The 23,020-nt window shown below is 41.8% G+C and overlaps 1 protein-coding gene and 1 pseudogene across 2 annotated transcripts in view; one reads left to right on the plus strand and one right to left on the minus strand.

Annotated features, from left to right (window-relative positions):
• Nucleotides 1-1,892: 1,892 nt before the first annotated feature.
• RCBTB1 (RCC1 and BTB domain containing protein 1) overlaps nucleotides 1,893-23,020 on the minus strand; it is a 75,433-nt gene continuing 54,305 nt past the window's right edge. Inside the window, exons 10-13 of one of the 2 annotated variants that reach the window (XM_036250340.1) lie at nucleotides 14,778-14,852; nucleotides 14,351-14,502; nucleotides 13,431-13,561; nucleotides 1,893-2,138 (exon numbers count right to left, since the gene is read on the minus strand). In XM_036250340.1, the coding sequence (XP_036106233.1) occupies nucleotides 1,998-2,138; nucleotides 13,431-13,561; nucleotides 14,351-14,502; nucleotides 14,778-14,852 (499 nt within the window). In that variant the 3' untranslated portion in view covers nucleotides 1,893-1,997. The remainder of the gene's footprint in view (nucleotides 2,139-13,430; nucleotides 13,562-14,350; nucleotides 14,503-14,777; nucleotides 14,853-23,020) is intronic. The other variant, XM_036250341.1, reaches the window with a different exon arrangement.
• LOC118622828 lies at nucleotides 2,874-4,380 on the plus strand (annotated as a pseudogene).

Here is a 23,020-nt window from a genome sequence, read left to right on the forward strand (position 1 = left end):
AATATTGTTCCAGTAAGAAGATCAAGAGTACATTTAGGGCTATTTTAAGAAATATAACACTTTGGCTTTCATTACTACATCAGATGGAAATGCAATTCAAAGAATAAATTTCATCTTTATGATTAACAACAAAACCAAGTAAAAAAATAAGTGTACTTAAAAAAAATAAAAATAAGCAATTCTGAAGGACTTATTCCTATTCTCATCTCTACATACATACTTATACAAATTAGTAATATGTGAAGTGGTTCTTCACCTACATTAGTAAATCAGTAAATATTTGTTGAATGAATGAACTATGTATGGAAATGGACCTACTACTTTAATTTGTGCTTTTATAGTTCTTTTTTCAAGTAAGAGCAATAGTAAACATACTGAAGTTCATGTTTTGTCCAGATCATAAGCCTACAGAACAGTAGTAATTGTTACAAACACGACTCATCATAATTAATATTCAAATTAACATGTACTTATCAACCTAGAAAGAAAAGTTATATCCTGTTGCAGAACTAATTCTAACCCAATCACAGGGCTTCAACAACTTGCAACATGGTCAAGAAAAGGGGGGCGGGACTTGTAGATTTGCATATATTTTACCTATCAATGAATTCTTCCTATCTTGGGCTCTCATTCCTCTGCCACCACACACACTTAAAAACATTGCTAAAAGTAGTAGCTGCTGCATCTCTACACCTTCTTGTTAATTTAGCTCTGCAAATGTATTTAGGCTTCAAGTTCAGATGGAAAACAAGTTCTCTAAGAGAGCTCCCACAAATGGAAATAATCTGTTGGCCAGAGGACAGACGAAGCTTTGTTTAAGAACTGACACACAGGATAAAACTTTGAGTTGAATATTCTTAACTTCAAAATCACACTTCATAACCATATCCCCACTCAAGAAAAAGATAACATAATTTTGATCGTTTTCCAAGGTCCAATTATGCTAAATATTAGACCTAACACAATTAAAAGGAGAGGAAAATCAAAAAGCAAAGCTGGAGAAGGTTGAAATATGCAAACTGGTGATGGATTTGGCCTAGATAAGAGAGAAATTCCATTAAGTCCTGGAACAGAGTTGGTTTTAAAAATCTCTTCTTCAAGTCAGAAGTAGGAGATCTGATGATTTAGCAGCCACAATTTAGGAAGGCAAGAGTATATTGAATAATGTCATCATTCCTCTTATGATTGGCATTTATAGGGAAACGGGTGTGGGGGGCATTTAAACTTGAGCTCTCAAATTTTATCTTAATAAAACATCATTAAATAATAGTGAGATTCTAATTTATAAAATATTCACCTTTGTCCACAGTTTTTCATCATCAGCTTTTCACAGACCGTTCTAAATTACTATTCTTTATGTGTTTAAGTCTTAAGAGAAATCTTGGCTAACCTAGAAATTTATCTTTACATAATCACCATTTCAAGAGATTTAATTCATATTAAACTGAGTATTATTTTTATACACCATGGAGTTAAGAAAAGGTCCATCAATAGTGCAAACACAAAAGCAGAAGCCTCCAGAGATCTCAGCTATTCCTTCACAGTAAGACAGTGAACTAGCACTTCAACAAGCCCCCGTCAGCATCTTTAATTCATGTTGGGGCCTCAGTCTACCTCACAATTCAAACTATCCCAACTCCTAATGTCAAAAGGGTTGTAGACATTAGAGCCAGGAGAGTTGCCACAAACTTCCCCTTTCCAAGTTCATAAATTCTTCTAATAAAAAAACAAAATGTAACCAGCTAAACTTTCACCCTTTTACAATGTTCCAGCCAAACCTATAATCACATTTAAAACACATATCTGGAAACAAGAGTTGTTTAAAGTAGGTTCAGGAAAAGCTGTACATCCTTCATATATTCCTACACAGAGAACTGTCTCAGATATGAGAAGAACCACCTGATGGTTTACCTGCAGAATCACATCCCCCGCAGAGCACCAAGGACACACCATCACCAGTGCCCAGAGCACTCACACAAAACCCAGCAGCCTTGGCTTCAGTTCTTAAAGGCTCCACATTTACTGGCTTTAGCAATGAATTCCTTTAGCAGAGGGCCATCCATTTGCCAAAATGCTGCAGTCTGTGTAACTTCTGTCAAATGATTGATGCAAAACTTAAAGCAGAATTCTTCTAAATCCTGGACACACACAACAAAAATAAAAACAAGAAGAGGCCTTTTTTTATTAACCTTCATTGAATTACTTCTCTCCAAACCCCTCACCCCAAGTATGTCACCCTCCCCCAGAAAAGTCCAGAAACCTCAAATTAGGCAAACAAGTGACACAGGTAGGTGTCAGAAAAACACATACTACTTACTCACAACACAGTAAAAGCAATAATTCCCTATCTCGTCTGACTCTTCGAAACACACGGTCTATAGGGGTAAGTTTCCTCATGGTTATCATATAATCTAGTCATACTTAAAGTCATTATTTTAAAAAGCTGAAAGCAGTTTTAATCCATTTCATGTTTTACCACATTCAAGAAGTCAAAGAAAAGGATTAAGATGTAGGTTATTTAGTTTAACCTGTTAACCACGGAATTCCCTTTTTAATTACGCAGCATATAACGGGCGCGAACTCGTGGAAATACGTCCTGCTCGGTTAACAGGTTAAGGAAGAGACTATAAGAATTAGAAAAGTGATGAAGAGGTGTAGTCAACCTAAAGAGACACATTAAAAACTCTTCCAAGGACCTAAAATTCACTTTCAGCTCTCCTCAATAAAAAGATCTACAAGAGAACCGGCGCTGGCTCGGCTGGGCGGCCGCGGCCCCGGCGCAGGGGGTGCACCCCGGGCCCAGGCCCGGCCCCAGCCGCCTCTGCGGGGCCCGCCAGGAGCGCCCGCAGCGCGGCCACGGTGCAGCTGCCATCATGGCCCAGACCCTGCAGATGGAGATCCCAAACTTTGGCAACAGCATTCTGAGCGCCCGAATGAGCAGCGGCTTCAGGCTGTACTGCCACGTGTCGGTGGTGGTCAAAGGTCACGCCTTCAAGGCCACCGGGCGGGACTGGCTGCTGGCAGCTCCTACTTCCGGGGCCTGTTTAGCAGCAGCCGGAGCCTGGCAGAGCGGCCAGCAGCTGGGCAGCCCGTCCTTCCAGCAGATCCTCAGCTTCTCTACACGGGCCGGCTGGGCATGAATATGGGGGACCGGTTCCTACTCATGTATGCAGCTGGCTCCCTTCAGATCCAGATCATGGAGAAGGGCACCGAGCCCTCCCCGGGGTGAGCTCCCCCAGCCGCGACTCCCAGGGCCTACACGCCGAGGCGGCACCGGCTTCCGAGCCGAGCCCTGTGGCTCAGACATCGAGCCGGACGGCCTGCTGCACCCCGTTGCCCCTCGTGTCAGCGTCAAGGCAGAACAGCAGGAGTCGGACTCGGTGCAGTGCACGCCTGTGGCCGAGCGGCTGTGGGACAGCAGCCAGGAGGAGGCTGGCGTTGGCGGCAGCAGTGGTGCCATGGTAGCCGCGAGACGGCCAGGTCCTCCACACTGGACCTGGCCACCAACCAGCCACCGCAGCAGGCCTGGGCGGCGGCGGCAGCAGGCGGCGTGGCGAGCGGGCCCAGCACGTCTGAGCGGACCAGCCCAGCCACCTCGAGCGCCTATACAGCGACAGCCCAGGCTCCTACCACAGTGAGGGGGACGAGGAGGAGGATGCAGGCGAGGCGGGCACAGACGAGCAGTACCGACAGATCTGCAACCTGTACACCATGTATAGCATGATGAATGTCGGCCAGAGTGCTGAGAAGGTGGAGGCTCTCCCTGAGCAGGTGACCCCAGAGTCCCGGAATCGCATCCGGGTGAGGCAAGACTTGGCTTCTCTCCCAGCCGAGCTCATCAATCAGATTGGTAACCGCTGCCACCCCAAGCTCTATGATGAGGGTGACCCCTCTGAGAAGCTAGAGCTGGTGACAGGCACCAATGTGTATATCACAAGGGCACAGCTCATGAACTGCCATGTCAGCGCAGGCACAGGGCACAAGGTCCTGCTGCGGCGCCTCCTGGCCTCCTTCTTTGACCGGAATACACTGGCCAACAGCTGTGGCACTGGCATCCGCTCTTCCACCAATGACCCCAGGCGTAAACCGCTGGACAGTCGCGTCCTCCACGCTGTCAAGTACTACTGCCAGAACTTTGCCCAAACTTCAAGGAGAGTGAAATGAATGCCACTGCAGCTGACATGTGTACCAATGCCCGCCGTGTTGTTCAGAAGAGTTGGACTCCCGAGGGGAAGCCACCTGAGAGCGACACCTACAGCACCTTCATCAGTGACACGGGCAAGCTAGAGCCGGACATGATGGGCGTGGAGCACAGCTTTGAAACGGCCAGCCATGATGGCGAGGCTGGCCCCTCGGCCGAGGCCCTCCAGTAACCCCCACCAGGCCCTCCAAGAGGCTGTCACACTCCCCCTCCTGTCACCCACCCACCTGCCATCTTGGTCACGAGCTACTGTCTGTCCCTCCCCAGGACCCACAGGGTGTGCTACATGCTCCCGGCCCCTCGGCCTCCCGTTCCAACCCTGACCCTGATCCGAGTGGGCTGGGAGAGGGTGGCAGTGGTGCGAGCTCTGCGTGGCCTTCTCTCTCGCACACACTCGTGCACAGTCGGGGAGCACTTGCTCCCCCTCTCCTAACCCCTAGCAATTGTTTTCCCATTCCACTCAACCAGGCCGAGGGGTCCTCTGCTCCACCCTTCACTGCAGCCCCTTGGGCCTTGCAGGAGCCCCAGGGTGCTCAGGAACCCTCCTGCCACCACCTCCCAGTGCTTCCACGTTTCCGAAAGCGCCTTCCTGTCTCTCTCGTCTGTCCCTGCGCCTGGGGCTGGGGTAGGCGAGGCTGTGGGGACTGCCCTTGTGACAGCTGAGGAAAACTGAGTCTCAGAAATCCTACGACTGACCTAGACCAACCTAAGGTGGCAGGTGGCAGTGTGCCCAGCACCCTTCTCTCTCCCCCACCCTGTGCCCAGCCTCTCTTACACCCATTAGTCCCCTGGGGCCTGAGAGGGGCAGGTCCTAAGTGAGGGATGCAGACCCAGAGTCTGAGGATAGGACAAGAGGTTTCCGGGGCTCACAGGTGCGCGTGTGCGTGTGTAGAGGTCTTGCTTTTAAACAAATGAAGATATGAGAGGCAGTGGGACCGGACTGGAGCCAGGGAAGCATGCTGGCGGGCCGCTGCCCCTCCCTCCCTCCCCAACCCTATCCCGCGGCAGGCTCCCAGCTCCCGCCCCTGTACACACTTTTTAAAACGTTTTTTTAAGCTAATGAAATATTGAAGTATAAGATTCCTTTTATTTTTCAAACCAATGGGACTGTGTCTGATGTCCCCTCTGGTCCCGGGGGCCGTGGAAAGCGGGATGGGACGGGGGGTGAGAGCCAGGCTGAATGAATGTGTGCATGTGGAGTGTGGGTGCACCTTTCCAAGGGGGGACTCCAGGCCTGGCCACCACCTGAACTTCTTTGGGTCTGGCCAGCTCCCCCACAGGGCTACACTGGCAGAGCCCAGCTCCTGGGAAAAGGGCAGGACCCACTCCATTGTTAGCAGTTTGCTGAATTTTCTCTCTAACCATTCCTCCTACCCTCACCCAGTGCGAGTGGTTTTGATTTTTTTAAATTTTACATGTGAACCAGAGGGTTCTTTTTTTTTTTTTCACTCCCCCCCATGCTGCTGGGTGTAATGTGACATTTTTTGTCCAACCCTTTTCCTCACCTACTAGAGCCTCCTCCCTAAGTCTGACAGCTCATTGCTTCCATAAGCAGGGTCTGCCGGAGGTGGCTGGGGCTATCCCAGCGAACCCTTGAAATCTGACTTGGAGGCCTCACCCCACCCCTACCCAGCAGCCCCCACCAGCCTGTGGGAAGGGCATCCTTCCAGCATCTGCTTGTAGGGGGCTGAAGGGTGTCTAGTTCTGCTGGGATCCTAGCACTCCACTTTCTGGCCTGAGAGTGTGTTTGGGTGTGGGGGCAAGTGTATGAGAGGGGAGTCGACACCCCCAGCTAAAGCACAAGCACCTTAGTCACACCTCCCCTGCCCCTCATCCTGGCCTTGACACCCTACCCCAGCGTCATCCCAAAGCACAATATCCTGGTCACTTGGTGGGCCCCCGGGGCCACAGAGGGGTGGGCTGGGGTTCCAGCCAGCCCCCAAAAGGAAGCAGGAGTCCTTAGGTACTCCCCCTTCCAGGCCTTAGCTGGGGGCCAGCTCCTGGGACAAGTGTCCTCTCCCTCCCTCCCTTTGTTCTGGGCAGACCCCTGCCTAGCCCTTCCTCGCCTTGTCCTCAGGCACGGCGTGCCCGTCCTTCCTCCATGCCCCTGCAACACTGGGCTGGGTAGCAGAACCCCCTTGTTTCAGGGACCCCAGGAGGTGCCCCTGGCTCCAGGGACTGTGTTGGTTTGGGGATAGGGGTTGGGGGGCGGGGCAGGGGTGCAGGGGAGGAAATTCCTCACCAGGAGAGCCAAAGACAGGGTCGTGCCTTACCCCAGGAGCCACCCTGTGCCCATCCACCCTGCCCTCTTGGGTGGCCTGCTGCTTTTCTTTCTCCCCCCGCCCTGCTCCAAGCTGCATGGTACCCACCCCAACCCCATCCTTGGGCAGCCAGGAAGGAATATGAATGGAAAATAACCAACCAACGCAAAAAAGACTGGAGGCCCCCTCCACCTCCCTGGCCACCCCTGTTCCCGTAGGACAGGGCACCTGCCATGTCCACGTGGAATGCCAACACCTGCCCTGCTTTGGGCCGAGTCCACCCCCCCCACCGCCCTGGCCTGTAAGTGAGATTGCACATTAACTACTGTAAGGAGAGGAGCACACTGGGAAATGTGAACATGAGAACATCAGTGACACTGATGAGGAGAATAAACTAAACGCCTTTGTAACAAAAAAAAAAGATCTACAAGAGTAATACACAACAACCTCCACCACACCAATTTCTCAGATGGTTAATATAGAGAAGAATATTCACAGAGATTGGATTTTTCAGTAAGACAAATGGAAGTCATCAACTACCACTCAGGAAGGTAACATATACCACTGGTGACCCAAAACAATTTAAAAATCTATTTTTGCCTAGCCAATACATCCTGTAATCTCCAGCAAAACTACTGTTTGTTCCTTCATATGTAGAAACATTTATTTAATCAATTAGGTACCAAGAATATATACAAAATATATAAAAACAAATCCCACTAAAAGCTCTTATCAAAAATACCCTGATTTTTATCACTTGGCTAGACACAGAGAAAGGTACTCAGGGTTCTATCAAACCAGTAACTCAGCACCATTTAAACTGTACGGTCTTGGTTTCACATTTCCAGCCACCACGAAATGAGGATTTTAGGCAGAGTGGGAAAGGGCCCACACAAACATGGTCACACCCCTTTTTTGCTCTCAGTGCAGACCCCTGAAAACAAAGCCCTCTGGATCCTAAGGGTCCCTCTGCTCCTAGCTAAAAGATGCTCTCCTCCAGGCACATAATTAGTAGACGACAACTCCACCTAATGTGTAGCAGCCAGCTACTATCAGAGTTTTATTTTCTAGATAATTCAAAACGCATTTGAAATGTTAGCACAATCTCTGGATCCATATTTTTACTAAGAGATTCCCAGTGGGCTGAATGAATGTATAGTTGAATGCTCTGTGTATTATAATAAATTAAAGTGTTAAACTGTATAAAACATTCTCTCTCACATTATTATTAAAGAAAAAGCTCTACTCATGGTATTATAACCCAAGGGTTAATAAATTGTTCTAGGGACTAAATTAGATTCTACAGGGAAATAAATCATACTCTAATCTTGTCAAAAAAGAAAACAAATTTAATTACACATAACTTAGGAAGAAATAGCCAATCATGAGCAAGTAAGTTCTTCAAACCATGTAAAATATCAGATAAGGATCTTTAAATATTAAGTTTTAATTATGTAATTTCAAATTTAAAGAGAAAGAAGAGTGCACTAAATTCTGGCATTGCAAAACCTCATCACTTCTATGTCAACTAATCTGAAATTCAAGCTCTTTTTAATAAGTATGAAAAATGAGTTTATTCAGTTTACTAATTGCACAGATTAACTTGAGCATAAACTTTTAAGAAATGTTTTATACAGTATAAATAATACAAATGGTGCTTCTAATTACAAATCAGTTCATGTATCAATAAAAATAGTTCTATCAAACTGACTTCCCTTCCCCTCCAATTAATTTGAATTGGTGAGATTTTTCAGTATTCAATAAATGTTTAACAGTTACAAACATTAAATGTCTAACTAGGGCCCTGGCCAGGTATCTCAATGTTTAGAGCATCGGCCCACAGACCAAAGGTCTCAGATTCGATTCTCGATCAAAGGCACTTACCTGGGTTGCAGGTTCGATCCCCCACCCTGGCAGGGGTCCTGCAAAAAGCAACCAATGTGTCTCTCTCACATCAATGTTTCTCTCTCTTACCCTCCTTCCCTTCCACTCTATCTAAAAACCAATGAAAAAATATCCTCGAGTGCGGATTTACAACAACAAAAAAAGTCTAACTAGGCAATGGTAGACATTATCTGTTTAAGTAACTACTTGAACCTTGGTGAAGGCAGATCTATGTATGTATTTGGAGAGCCGGAAGCTGAAATCTGCACGTTCATTTGCATGAATCAGAGTGGCACAGCCAAGCCGATTCACTGAGCAACCAATTCCCTATACCAGTTTGCCTTTGATGTATGAATTAGATAAACATCCTCTGGTAATTCTCTTTTTTTTGTTGTTTAAAGGAGTTTTTTGAAGAACAGAAATTTTATTTATTTATTTTATTTTATTTTTTTATCCTCACCTGAGGACACTTTTGCATTTATCTCCAGATAGAGCGGGAAGGAGAGGGGCAGGAAGAGAGAGAGAGAAACATCAATGTGAAAGAGACACATCAAATGGCCGCCACCCACACGATCCCAACTGGGGCAGAGACAAACCATTACCAAGGCACATGCCCTTCACGGGAACCGAACCCTGGTCTCTCTGGTCTGCAGGCTGATGCTCCAACCGCTGAGCCAAGCCAGCCAGGGCTATAATTCTTAAATAGTACAAGAACCTACATCATCTGTTCACCTCATTCTGCAAATAACCAGATCTTCAACTGCCTAGAAAAGAAAGTACAACTCTTATACAATCAATAACGTCAACTATAACAGAACTGCTGGACCTTAATTAAAATGTTTTCAAGAAGGACAAGAATGATCACTTGACAAATAGATGAGTAAGATTCATGATAGAATGAAAGTTTCTCAAGGCCCACTGTAATACAGGGAAGTGGGAGATTCAAGGTCTAACACAGTATTGCTGGAATTTAGAAACTGAAGTCCATGTTTCTATTTTGCGGTGAATTATTATAAAGGGGTTCTGAAGCAAATAGCATAAAATATCAGATTTGTTGTAATTAGCAAGAAAGACCAAAATTTAAAAATGCTGAAGTGAAATAATTTCATTCCAATTTTTTAAACATTTGAATTACTTCAGTCACTATACATACTCTTGAAAGCAAGTTGTTACTCTTCCCTTTCCACAGATTTTCTTTAGTGACAAAACAAGAAAACTGATGGTCTTAATATCAACAATTTTTTTAACGTTCATGATTTTAGAGAGAGAGGAAGACAGAGAAACAGAGAGAGAAACATCGATTTGTTGTTCCACCGTTTATGCACTCATTGGTTGATTTTTGTATGTGCCCTGACCTGGGATGATCAACTAAGCAACCCGACCAAGGCTTAATATTAACATTTTAAAAATGCAAATGCACTTAACTGAGTAATGAAGTCCAAAAATCCCAAAACTAAAACAGCTGAATGCCAAGAGCTCCTGTGGAAGGCCACGTGGCCACAGTCACAAGCCGCCTGGAGACACACTCAGATGGCAAACGATGGGAAACTACAAGGAACTCTGTCCAAACTTACTGTTAAAATAATTGTAAAAACAAACCCCCCAAACCTGTAAGTCTAGAATTCATTTTATAACACATCAAGTATAAAATATTCCAGATTGAAGTTTTATTTTTTTTAGAATGTATTTAAATATCTTACCAAATTAAAAAAATAAAGATGCTTTCTCTCATTACCCAAAAATATTTTACAGTCTACTAATCATAGAAAACTCTTAATTTGGCCCTAAGAAAGAAGGAAAAAAGAATGCTGATGATCTGACCTGAGCAGGAAGTTTTCCAATACTCACATCCCAAACCAATTTTGGAATTACATTTCTGGGCTCATGTTTATGGCTTCCCAATGAAAACAAAGTTCTAGGACTTAAGTTGCTCAGCAAGTAGGATTTTCTGGAAAGTTCTCTAATCTGATTAAACAAATAATACTTCCCAACTGTTTCTCCTAAAGTTCAAATATACATAGAAATTCCATCCAAGCCATCTGCCGTTCATCATCTCTCAAGTGGATTACAATAGACTGCTAACTAATTTTGCTGTTTCCTTCCTAAGTCCCACAGTCTATTAAAATAATAGATGTGTGTGTGTGTGTGTGTGTGTGTGTGTGTACACATATATATGTGTGTGTTTGTGTATATAAAAATTTCTTGAAACAGTATAAACAGAAGCATTTCAAACTTTTTATAATATTACACAGAATGATCTGGAGACAATGTTTTACTTATGTTCTCCCTTGATGTCAGTATTTATTCAGATTTGTGCTAGAGGAATATTTAAATGCTCCTTCTCCGAGCCCCTTTACTTTGTTAAAATTGAAAGAAAGTTTGACAATGCATTCATAATGCAAGGGCTCCGCAACAATTAGCTTATTTCCCAAAGTCTTCATAAGTATCGAGTCTTTTTATTGCTTTTACATCTGCATATCTGCTTCAAAATTATCTTGTCAAGAGAGTATAGAGGAATAATAACTTTCACAGAAAAGGAAAGAAACATGAGAAGCAGGTAGTCTCCAATTTCCCAGCATTTCAACCCACAGAACGAAGGCAGAGTCATCTAGTATCCCCAAGTTGAGCTTCTGAAAATAAAAGGTTTTGCAGTTAATTTTAACTGGCTTAGTAGTAGCTTCCCATATGCTAAAAGATATAGTGGGTTTCATTTTTATATTTTAAAGACATTATTTATTCACATACTACATTAAATAGGATTAAGGAAATAAAATATAAAAGTACATTAGTCAACTATATAACTCCTATCAGAACAAAAAGAGCCTCAAAAGTGATTCCTTTTATATTTGTCTTCTATTTATAATTTTTCTATATTGAATGTGTTGTATTAATAGGTTTTTTTTAATGTTTTTAATAAGTATACCTTCATGATAAGGTGTTTCAATATATCCATTGATTCAACTCGACGTATATTTTTGAATACCAACTACATGCCCATACCATGACAGACGCTGAGAGATCACATGCATCTGTGGTTTCAAGTAATGGGTTTTGTTTTTAATGTGTTTATATTTAATATATAAAAATAAAAACTAGTCAAGGAAATGATCAGCTGACATAAGACTTTTCTGGCCCTGGCCGGTTTGGCTCAGCGGTTGGAGTGTCGGCCTACGGACCAGAGTCCCGGGTTTGGTTCCCATTAGGGGCACATACCAAAAAAAAAAAAAAAAAAAAAAAAGACTTTTCTGTAAACTTTCTGGGATACATATTAGCTACAAGTGAGGAAGAAATTTCAACCAGAGCCGAGATGTTTGCCTCTGTCCAGGTGATGTTACTCTGCAAGATCCCACCCCAAAAGTATAGAACTCACTAGCAATGAGGAGAAGTATGAAGAGACACACACAAGATTCTAAAATCAATCACCAAACAGAGAGAAAAGGCACTGGCCAATTTAAAATTACATCATCAGCCCTGGCCGGTTTGGCTTGGCGGTTAGAGCGTCCGCCTGCGGTCCCGAGAGACCCGGGTTCGGTTCCCGCTAAGGACATGTACCTCGGTTGCAGTTTGTCCCCGGCCCTGGTTGGTTGTGCGGGTGGCAGCCACTCGATGTGTCCCTTTCACATCGATGTTTCCCTCTCTCTCTCTCTCTCCCTCCCACTCTGTCTGTACAAAAAATGGAAAAATGTCCTCGGATGAGGATAAAAAAATAAATAAAAAAAAATTACATCATCAGGTGGAAATTAAATCTAAGGAAACAGCATTTCTAATAAAGAAGCTTCTAGTATCAAAAAAAGGATAGGGGAAAAAAACTATACTTCCATTTTATATTAGAAATATCCTTTGATCGGTATTTCATCTGCTGGAAGGGCTGCAGAGAAAGTAAGCTATATTTAACCTTATCAAATATTTATAATCATAATATAATCTCAAATAAAAATAGGATATTTTGAAAATATGAGATATAATGGTCCACTCTGATCCCTAAGTGTGATAAAGATAAAGTCTGTCCTCCATCACATCCCCAAGGCCACAGCTGCAGATCTTTGCAAGTGTTTGGTAAATTCCCTGATACCAAGTAGCCTGTCTCATAATATGATGACAAAATACTTATAAGACTAGACAAACTAAGCCAGTTAGGGTGGATATCTTAAACATCTTGAACTCCAAAGCTATTGCTCTCTACCTTTCATTCCCTATGAATTTTTAAAAGCAACCTTACCAGCCTTTTGTTCACCAAGTATGCCTACAGCTCCCTTCAGGTGGTTCGACAAACACTTATCATCCAGGGCCTACTACGTGCCAGGCACCACAGGGTACACAGATGAATAAGATCCAGTTTCTGCTCGTGAGGAGCTTACAATCTGATGATGCTTTGGTTCTTAACTTCAAGACAACGCACATAAACAAAAAATTTCAGACTCCCAAAAGCGCTTTCATTCACAGACTCTCTAGAGATCCATGAATCCCAAAATTAAGAATTCAATCCAGTGCAAAACAAACAAAAAGGCGTCCAGAGCAAGTTCTTCACATGAATAACTGTATTGTAATTAGACAATGACAATTTCAGAGAATACACAGATATAAATTATACAGTAGCCTTGGCTTATGACAGGGTAGAATAGAGCGACAGCAAAGTGGGTCTTGAAAAAAAATAGATGCTGACCTTGAGAAATACTTGAACTAAAGTATATGGTTTGTTAGTCCAATTAGGTGTGCACTTTATATTCCAATTTGCAGAACAGCTGCTGAGACCTCAGTTTCTCATCTTAGTTAAAAAGGAAAGTAGAACCCTGGCCGGTTTGGCTCAGTGGTTGGAGCGTTGGCCTGCAGACCAGGAAGTCCCAGGTTCGGTTCCTGCTAGGGGCACATACCCCAAAAAAAATTTTTTTTAAAGGAAAGTAGAGGAATAACGATTTGAGAACAGAGAATAAAGAAAGGAGGCCAGACTTCACTATTCAGGGACCAGTCACTTCACTGATTTCCCAAACAGATGGGAAGTTACTCATCATGGTCCTTGTCGAAGTGAGAAAAGGAAAGGAGCACCCAGGGAGCTTAGGGCGGTTTGAGTTTGTGTTTTACGTTACCTCTGCATCGTATCTGACCGCAGCAGAGAATAATGAAAAAGCATTCTCCACAGTGATTCCTCGCTTGATAATGTGCTGACAAAGCTTTTTCAGTCTGTTTTCACAGTAAGATGTTGCCAAATCCAAAAGACCTAAACATTAAAAGTATAGAAGTTTTAATAAAGCTTATGGTAATTTCCCATAATTTATACATATATGTATGCACACACACACACACATTTAATTTTGGTGCAGAGTTATGTAGGTAAATCAGCAGAAGTTTCTAAATGGATAATACTCAGTTTTATTAAGTAAGTTTTGGTTACTCCCTACCTCCCTGACCTTCCAAACATACCTTTCCTAGACTCACTTTACACAATTTCTTGTATGGTACAAAGGAAGGCAAACATGAAATTTCCCCCTCATTTTGTTTCCAAAATGACATGCTAAATCCAATAGCAGTCCTGGCCAGTTTTGTTCAGTGGTTAGAGCGTCGGCCCGCGGACCAGAGAGTCCTGGGTTCAGTTCCCGCTAGGGGCATGTACCCCGGTTGCAGTTTGTCCCCAGCCCTGGTTGGGTCATGTGGGTGGCAACCAGTTGATGTGTCTCTCACATCGGTGTTCCTCTCTCTCTACGCCCCTCTCTCCTTCCCACTCTGAAGATAAATGCAAAAATGTCCTCGGATGAGGATAAAAAAAAAGTTTTAAATCCAATATCAAATTAAATTATACTTCAGTATTAAAAAATTAAAATTAAGTCCAGTCATAAACTATATCCATAATTATTAATCATAACTATACAATATTATTTTTTTTAATATTTGCTTCAAATATTTTTTAAACCAAATAAAAGCCAATGAACCTGAAACTTTTCATATTTCAAGAAGATGAGGACACATTTCTGGCCTTGTGATCTGGCCAGTCTTGGTGTGGCTGAGGTACCTATAGCATCTTCAGGTGGCAGCTCCACTGTGTCTGTGTAGAGGAACTGCAGAAAGGCACGGTACACTGGGTAAGAGAATTGGTCTATTTCTATCACTTCTTTCACATCCTCATTCCAATACGACTGGAACATGGATCGAAAGTGCTCACACCTAAAACAGAACAGCAAAAGTCAATTCAGTTGATAGAATCAGATAAACAAATATTATAGGTATCTTTAACTACTATATTTGGGCTTGCAACATCAGGATCATGAATATTTAGCTAGTACCCTAAAAAAACATTGCCTTTTTTGTACACTCATTTTCATTATTTTAAATCCTCACCCGAAGATATATTTTTATTGACTTTTAGAGAGAGAGGAAGGGAGAAACATCCATTAGTTGCCTCCCCTGTATGTGCCCCAACCAGGGAGTGAACCCACAACCTTTTAATGTATGGGACGATGCTCCAACCAGCTGAGCCACCCAGACAGGGCATCGCTTTCATTTCTGACGAGTACCTATGAAATATGAAGAATTACAGGTAGAGCCATGGAGTACCTAGCACTTCTGAAGTGCCATTGTTTCCATTTGACAGTCCACCATTCCTATCAAGACATCTTGCTCATTGTTTTAAGAGATCTACAGAAATGCCTGGCCAATCTGGCTCAGTGGCAGAGCATCCGCAGACCACTGAGTCGCGGGTTCGATTCCAGCCAAGGGCACATACCTCCGTTGTGGTTCGTCCCTGGCCCTGGTTGGGATCATGCGGGAGCCAACCAGTCGATGTGTCCCTCTCACATCGATGTTTCTCTTTCTCTCCCTTTCTTCCTCTATCTCCCTCCCACTCTATCTGCAGATAAATAAATAAAAATATCCTCGGGTGAGGATTAAAAAGAAAGAGAGAGATGTACAGAAATGCACTTTAAACAATAAAATTAAAAGAAATTTAAAAATGAGAGTTAAAACTTATCACTTATAAAGGAACACTTTTAAATGATTAATTTGTTTTTTACTGTTTTATGTAATCAGCATATTCTTAAAACTATTTTACATGTTAACTGGGCTGCAGTTACACTGATTATTGTTCCATTACCTACATGACAATGTCCCTTCTCTTTCGAACTCATTTTCAAAATGGTCACCACTCCTTTTTATTTCTTTGCTTTACCCTAACCCTCTCCTCTCCTTCTAAGCCGGTTACCAATTTACTTATAAAACACATTCACTAGGATAGTCACCTATTTCAAGAAAACCTATGTGGGTCTTGTTGTATTGTATTAACATGTACAAGTCCACCTGTATGATGAACTGATTTCTGAGTATTAAATTTTCTTAAAGTATAACATACTCTATAGGTTCAAAAAACTCATCTTTGTAAATCCTTTTAAAATGAGATACAGTATAAATGTACAAAAAATATTTCTGGCTTAGGCCATTTGGACTCAGCCTGTCTGCTTTACAGATGTCCTGAATAAAATTCTGTTAAAAACAATTTTTTTTCAAAATCTATTTCAGAATACTAAAAGAATGGTTGCACTTACCTAAGAAATTATTTCATCTGAGAAGTAAAAACAAACTGGTCTCTAAGCGAGGAATAATACATAAAATGGTTCAGAAAACTGCACATGAAAGGAATAGACTGACTGTCCACAGGATCACAGACAAACATTTCCAGTACATCTTTCAATTAGTACTTTGGTGCAAATGTTTATCCCTTAAGTAATGAATGACATATAGGTTTTTCAATTCCCTTAAACATGTTATTTAATAAACAGGTTTTTAACTAAATTTACAAAAAGACTTGTAACTGGTCAGTTTAATTCTTAGTGGACTGACTTTCTGTGCCTCTTCCTCTGTAAGAGCAGCCTCAGCGAGCACCAGTCCAAACAGTTGCTCATAAACACAAAGTTACCTCACATGTATACAAGACCTCCAGATATATAACTAAAGAACACTGCTTTAATTGGGATTTAGATGACCCTCAGGCCAGAAGAACAGTATTCCTGACTATGAGTTTTCTGCTTGAGAAAAAAGAATTTTTAATTAAAAGCAAAAGGGGGCATATTTACACATTTCCCTGACAATTTTTTGTGGGGTTTCTTTTGACCATGTAAATAAGTTTTGTTTTTTAGTCTGTTTGTTTGTTAATCATCACATGAGGGTATTTTTTCCACTGATTTTTAGAGAGAGTGGAAGGGAGGAAGGAAGGGAGGGAGAGAAAGAGAACGACATTGACTGGCTGTCTCCCATATGTGCACTGACTGGAGCAGTGGGTTACAGGAACCCAAGTACATGCCCTTGACCAGAAATCAAACTTGAGACCCTTCGGTCCTTGGGCCAAAGCTCTAACCACTGAGTGAAACCAGCCAGGACCCAAATAAGTTTTTTGATGAAAATAAATATTCACAAGATCCTTCATTTAAAAACAATATAGACAAATGATGGAGAAAAAAATGGTGGCAGAGTGAATGAAAGCTACACAGACCATCTCCCAGGACCAAACTGGAACTACAACTAAAATAAAGACAAATCAGAGGGAAAGACCAACTGAAAAGCAGCTGGAGAAAAACCTTATAACCAGGGACAGAAAGATGACACCAAACGGAGCTGGCCCATGGACAGCAGCTGAGGGTTGATTTAGCTGTGAGCAGTTCCATCTGAGAAGTCAGGTGTTAAAACCCCAAGCCAGCCCCACAGCACAGAGTGGTGGGACAGGGAAAGGCACCCGTGTAACACCTGGCTGAGATCACTGGAGCTGAAGCTTTGACCGGAAAGGACAGGCACAGGGGAAAAAACGGTACTTCCCTGAAGGGCCAGAGCACTAAATCAGCTACAGCCACTCACCTTAGACTCTAGCAGACGGAGGGAGGACTGGACTGGAACTGTGTGAAGAGAAGTAGGGGTTCGTGGCCCAGGGGGGGAGAGCTGGGAAGGACACTGGGAGTTGTATGTTGAATCACTCCCTCACAGGACAGGACAGTAGCCATCTTACTCAAAGAGCCTCTTCCCAGAGCCATGGGGAGAAGCAATGGCCAATCCCTCAGGAATTTAACACCACCAGGCAAGGCCAGAGAAATGCAAATTGAGGCTCATTAACAGCTGGCGACTACCAGCAAACAAGGAGTGGGGGAAAAAGCTTTTGCCCCGCCCGTGAAAAATTTTCTTACCCGGTACACCTGAGGATTTTTCATTCAGCTGAGGGTTAACACCCGAGACTCATCAAGTAACTAAGAAAAATAGATTGCAGGCAAAAGCTAGAGGATAACTGAATCTTTGCTTGGTCAGCAAATCCACCCAGGAAAGTAAGACTTGACAGTGGTGTTTAACATGGGTCCTCCCACACTGATCTAAACCCAATAGAGAAAGCCACTATCAGCAGAACACCAACACCCACAGGGAAAAGCTGGCAGGCTCCAAAACACACTGAGACAGCCAAAATGGTGAAACAAAGAAACACATCCCAAAGGAAAGAACAAGAGAATTCTACAGAAGAGATAAATAAAATGGAATTAAGCAAGATATCAGAGCTAGAGTTCAAAGTAATGATTATGAGGAAGCTTAACAGCATGAGTAAAGAGCTCAACAGCATCAGTAAAGATACAAAAATATCAAAAAACAAACAACTGGAAATGAAAAACCACCAAGCAAAAATAAAGAATGACATAGTGGAAATAAAGAACACAATGGAAGGAATAGCCAGCAGAGTAGAGAAAGCTGAGGACCTGATCAGTGAATTAAAAGACAGGGTAGAAATTAATCACCCAATCAGAGAACCAAAAAGAAGAAATAATTAAAAAACAGAAAGACAGCTTAAGAGAACTGTGGGACAATATGAAACATAACAACATCCGCATCATAGGAATTTCAGAAGAAGAGGAAAATGAGCAAGGGTTACAGAATATATTTGAAGAAATAGTGACAGAAAACTACCCTAACTTGGTGAAGGAAAATGGCATACAAGTTCAAGAAGCACAGAGAGCTCCAAATAAAAAGAACCCAAACAGGCCCACACCAAGACACCTAGTAATTAAAATGCCAAAAATTAAACACAAACAGAGAAGCCTAAAGGCAGCAAAAGATAAGCAACAAGTTACCTACTACTCAACAGAAACACTGCAGGCCAGAAGGGAATGGCATGAAGAAATCAAGGTAATTAAAAAAAACGGATCTGAATCCAAAATTACTCTATCCAGCAAGGCTATCTTTCAAAATAGAAGGTCAAATAAAGAGCTTACCAGACAAAAAAAAAAGGCTAAGGGAATATATTAGCACCAAACCAGCACTCCAAGAAATGTTAAAATGACTGTTGTAATAATCAGAAGAAATAGGAAGAGAAACATAATGATAATGAACAAAAATTGAAATAAATAAATACATATCAGTAATAACCTAAATGTAAATGGATTAAATGCTCAAATCAAAAGACAGAGTAGCTGAATGGATAAGAAAGCATGACTCACATATATGTTGTTTACAAAGAGACTCACCTCTCAACAAAAGCCTCACATAGGTTGAAAGCAGAGATGGAAAAAAAATCTTCAAGCAAACGGAAAGGAAAAAACAGCTGGGGTAGCAATACTCATATCCAATAAAACAGACTTCAAAATTAAAGCTATGACTAGAGACAAAGAAGGCTAATACATAATATTGAAAGGATCTATCCAACAGGAGGATATAACCTTGGTAAACATAGATGCACCCAATATAAGAGGACAAAAATAGATTTTAAAATGTCTGGAGGACTTCAAAAGAGAAATCGACAGCAATACAATCATAGCAGGGGACTTCAACACCCCACTGACATCACTGGATAGATCCTCTCAACAAAAATACAGCAAGGAAACAGGGACTCTAAATAATGCACTAGATCAAATGAATTTAATAAATACCTACAGAGAATTACATCCCAAAAGTGCAGATTTCACATTCATATTAAGTACATATAGGACATTCTCAAAGATAGACCACATGTTAGTGTCCGATAGCCTGGGAACTGGCACCAGGCAAACTGCTCGACCATTGTTTCGCTTGCTCAACCTTGCCTCCCACCCTGCTCCGGGAACGGCCTGCCCCGAGCTTGTAGGCTAACTCCCATCCTGCTCTTATCGACTCACATTCCAGAGGCTCCCATGCATAGCCCCCGCAAGGTCAAACCCTAACAGACAAATCTCAGCTGCAACAGGCAGATATAAAAAAGCACAAACCCCAGCATCGGGCGCAGCTTCTAGGACTTGACCCCCCGAGTCTGTGAACCCGCCCGGAGTGTACCCAATAAAGCATGATCCCTGTTTATTCGGCTGATTGGCTCGCCAGTCTCTTCTCAGTTTTTTGGCGGCGCCCCCGATTCCTTACAGTTAGGACACAAACTAAGTCTTTACAAATTCAAGAATGAAATCATATCAAGCATCTTCTCAGGTCACAATGTCATGAAACTAGAAATCAATTACAATAAAAACACTGAAAAACATTCAAAAACAAGGAGGCTAAATAGAATGTTATTAAATGATGAATGGGATAACAAAGAGATCAAGGAAGAAATTAAAAACTTTCTGGAAATCAATGAAAACGAACACACAACAACAGAAAATCTATAGGACGCAGCAAAAGCAGTCCTGAGAGGGAAGTTCATAGCACTACTGGCCTATCTCAAGAAACAAGAAAAAAGTTCTAATTAACTATCTAACCCTACAACTGAAAGAACTAGAAAGTAAACAAAAAAGAAAAACCCAGAGCAAGTAGAAATAAATAGTAAAAATGAGAGCAGAAATAAATGACATAGAGAGTAAAAAAACAATTCAAAGCATCAATGAAACAAAGAGCTTGTTCTTTGAAAAGATACAAAATATTGATGGACCCTTAGCCAGACTCACCAAGAAAAAAAAAAGAGAGGACCTAAATAAACAATGTCAGAAAGAAAGAGAGGTAACGACTGAAACTGCAGTTGTTATACAAAAAAATCAATAACAAATACTATAAAGAATTACTATGAACAACAAATTAGGACAATCTAGGCAAAATGGACAAATTTCTAAAGTCACACGGTCTCCCAAAACTGAACCAGGAAGAGATAGAAAACTTGAACAGACCAATAATAACTAAGGAAATTGAAGATGTAATCAAGAAACTCCCAGCAAACAAAAGCCTGGGCCTGGATGGCTCCACAGGGTGTTTTACTGAACATTCAAAGAAGAATTAACACCCATTTTCCTCAAACTATTCCAAAAAATCAAGAAGATAGAACACTTCCAAACTTGTTTTATAAGGCCAGCATAATTCAAATTCCAAAACAGAAAAAAAGACACTACAAAAAAAGAAAACTACAGGCCAATATCCCTGATGAACATAGATGACAAAATCCTTAAAATACTAGCAAATCAGATGCAGCAATATATTAAAAACATTATTTACCATGACCAAGTGGGATTCATCCCAGGGATGCAAGGCTGGTACAATATTCACAAATCAGTAAATGTGATACACCACATAAACAAAATGAAAGATAAAAACTATATGATCATATCAATAGATGCTGAAAAAGCATTCAACAAAATCCAGTGCCCATTTCTGATAAAAACGCTCAATAATTTGGGAATAGAGGGATCTTATCTCAACATAATAAAGGCCATATATGAAAGACCTACAGGCAGCATCATACTCAATGGGCAAAAACTAAAAGAATGTCCCTTAAGAACAGAAACAAGACAGGGATGCTCACTTTTGCCACTCTTATTTAACATAGTACTGGAAGTCTTCGCCACAGCAATCAGACAGGAAGAAAAAATAAAAGGGATCCAAATTGGAAAGGAGAAAGTGAAACTGTCATTATTAGCAGATGACATGATACTATATGCAGAAAACCCCAAAGACTCCATCAAAAATTTACTAGACTTAATAAATGAATTTGGCAAAGTGGCAGGATACAAAATTAACGTCAAGAAATCAATGGCATTCTTATACACCAATGATAAACTCATAGAAAGAGAAACTAAGAAAATCTCATTTACCATTGCGGCAAAAAAATTAAGATACCTAGAAATAAACTTAACCAAAGAAGTAAAGAACCTATTTGCAGAAAACTACAGAACATTGAAAAAAGAAATAGAGGAAGATATAAAAAAGTGGAAGCACATACCTTGTTCATGGATTGGAAGAATTAACATCATTAAAATGCCCATACTACACAAAGCAATCTATAGATTCAGTGCAATCCCCATCAAAATACCAATGACACTTCACAGAACTAGAATACTTCAAAAGTTCATATGGACAAAAAAAAACACCCCGAATAGCCACAGCAATCTTGAAAAAGAAGGACAAAGTAGGCGGGATCACAATACCAGATATCAGGATATACTACAAAGCCCCTGTAATCAAAACAGCCTGTACTGGCACAAGAACAGACATATAGATCAATGGAATAGAACAGAGAACACAGAAATTGAGCCCAAAACATTATGCTCAATTAATATTCAACAAAGGTGGCAAGAGCATACAATGGAGTAAAGACAGCCTCTTTAATAAATGGTGTTAGGCCCTGGCCGGTTTTGCTCAGTGGTTAGAGCGTCGGCCTGCGGTCCGGAGAGACCCGGGTCCAGTTCCCGCTAAGGGCATGTACTTCAGTTGCAGTTTGTCCCCGGCCCTGGTTGGTCGTGCGGGTGGCAGCCACTCGATGTGTCCCTTCACGTCGATGTTTCTGTCTCTCTCTCCCTTCCTCTCTCTCCCTCCCACTCTAACTGTACAAAAAATAGAAAAATATCCTCAGGTGAGGATAAAAAAATAAATAAATAAATGGTGTTAGGAAAACTGGACAGCTACATGCAAAAAAAATGAAACTAGACCATCAACTTACACCCTACACAAGAATAAACTCAAAATGGATAAAAGACTTGAATGTGACTTGTGAATCCATACAAATCCTAGAAGAAAATGTAGGCAACAAAATTTCAGACATCATACGCAGCGGAATTTTCACTGATACATCACCTAAGGCAACAGAAACAAAGGAAAAAATGAACACATGGGACTACATCAAACTAAAAAGCTTCTGCACAGCAAAAGAAACAAACATCAAAATGGAAAGGCAATCCACTGTATGGGAGAGCATAATTGCCAATGATACATCAAATAAGGGGTTAATTTCCAAAATATACATAGTGCACATTCAACTCAACAAAAGGAAAACAAAGAACCCAATTAAAAAATGGGCAGAGGACCTAAATATACACCTCTCCAAACAGGACATACAAATGGCTAAGAAACATATGAAGAAATGCTCAATGTCACTAATCATCAGAGAGATGCAAATTAAAACAACAATGAGATATCACCTCACACCTTTCAGAATGACCGCCATCAACAAAGGATCAAACAAGTGTTGGCGAGGGTGTGGAGAAAAGGGGTCTCTGATACATTGCTGGTGGGAACGCAGACTAGTGCAGCCACTACGGAAAACACTATGGTGTTACCTCAAAAAATTAAAAATTGAATTGCCATTTGACCCACTAATCCCACTTCTAGGAATATACCCTAAGAAGCCTGAAACACCAATCAGAAAGAATGTATGTACCCCCATGTTCACAGCAGCACTATTTACAATAGCTAAGATCTGGAAACAGCCCAAGTGTCCATCAGTAGACGCTGAATAAAAAAGCTGTGGTACATATACACAATGGAGTACTATGCAGCT

This window comes from Molossus molossus, unplaced genomic scaffold (assembly GCF_014108415.1).
Source record: "Molossus molossus isolate mMolMol1 unplaced genomic scaffold, mMolMol1.p scaffold_m16_p_9, whole genome shotgun sequence".
NCBI lineage: Eukaryota > Metazoa > Chordata > Mammalia > Chiroptera > Molossidae > Molossus > Molossus molossus.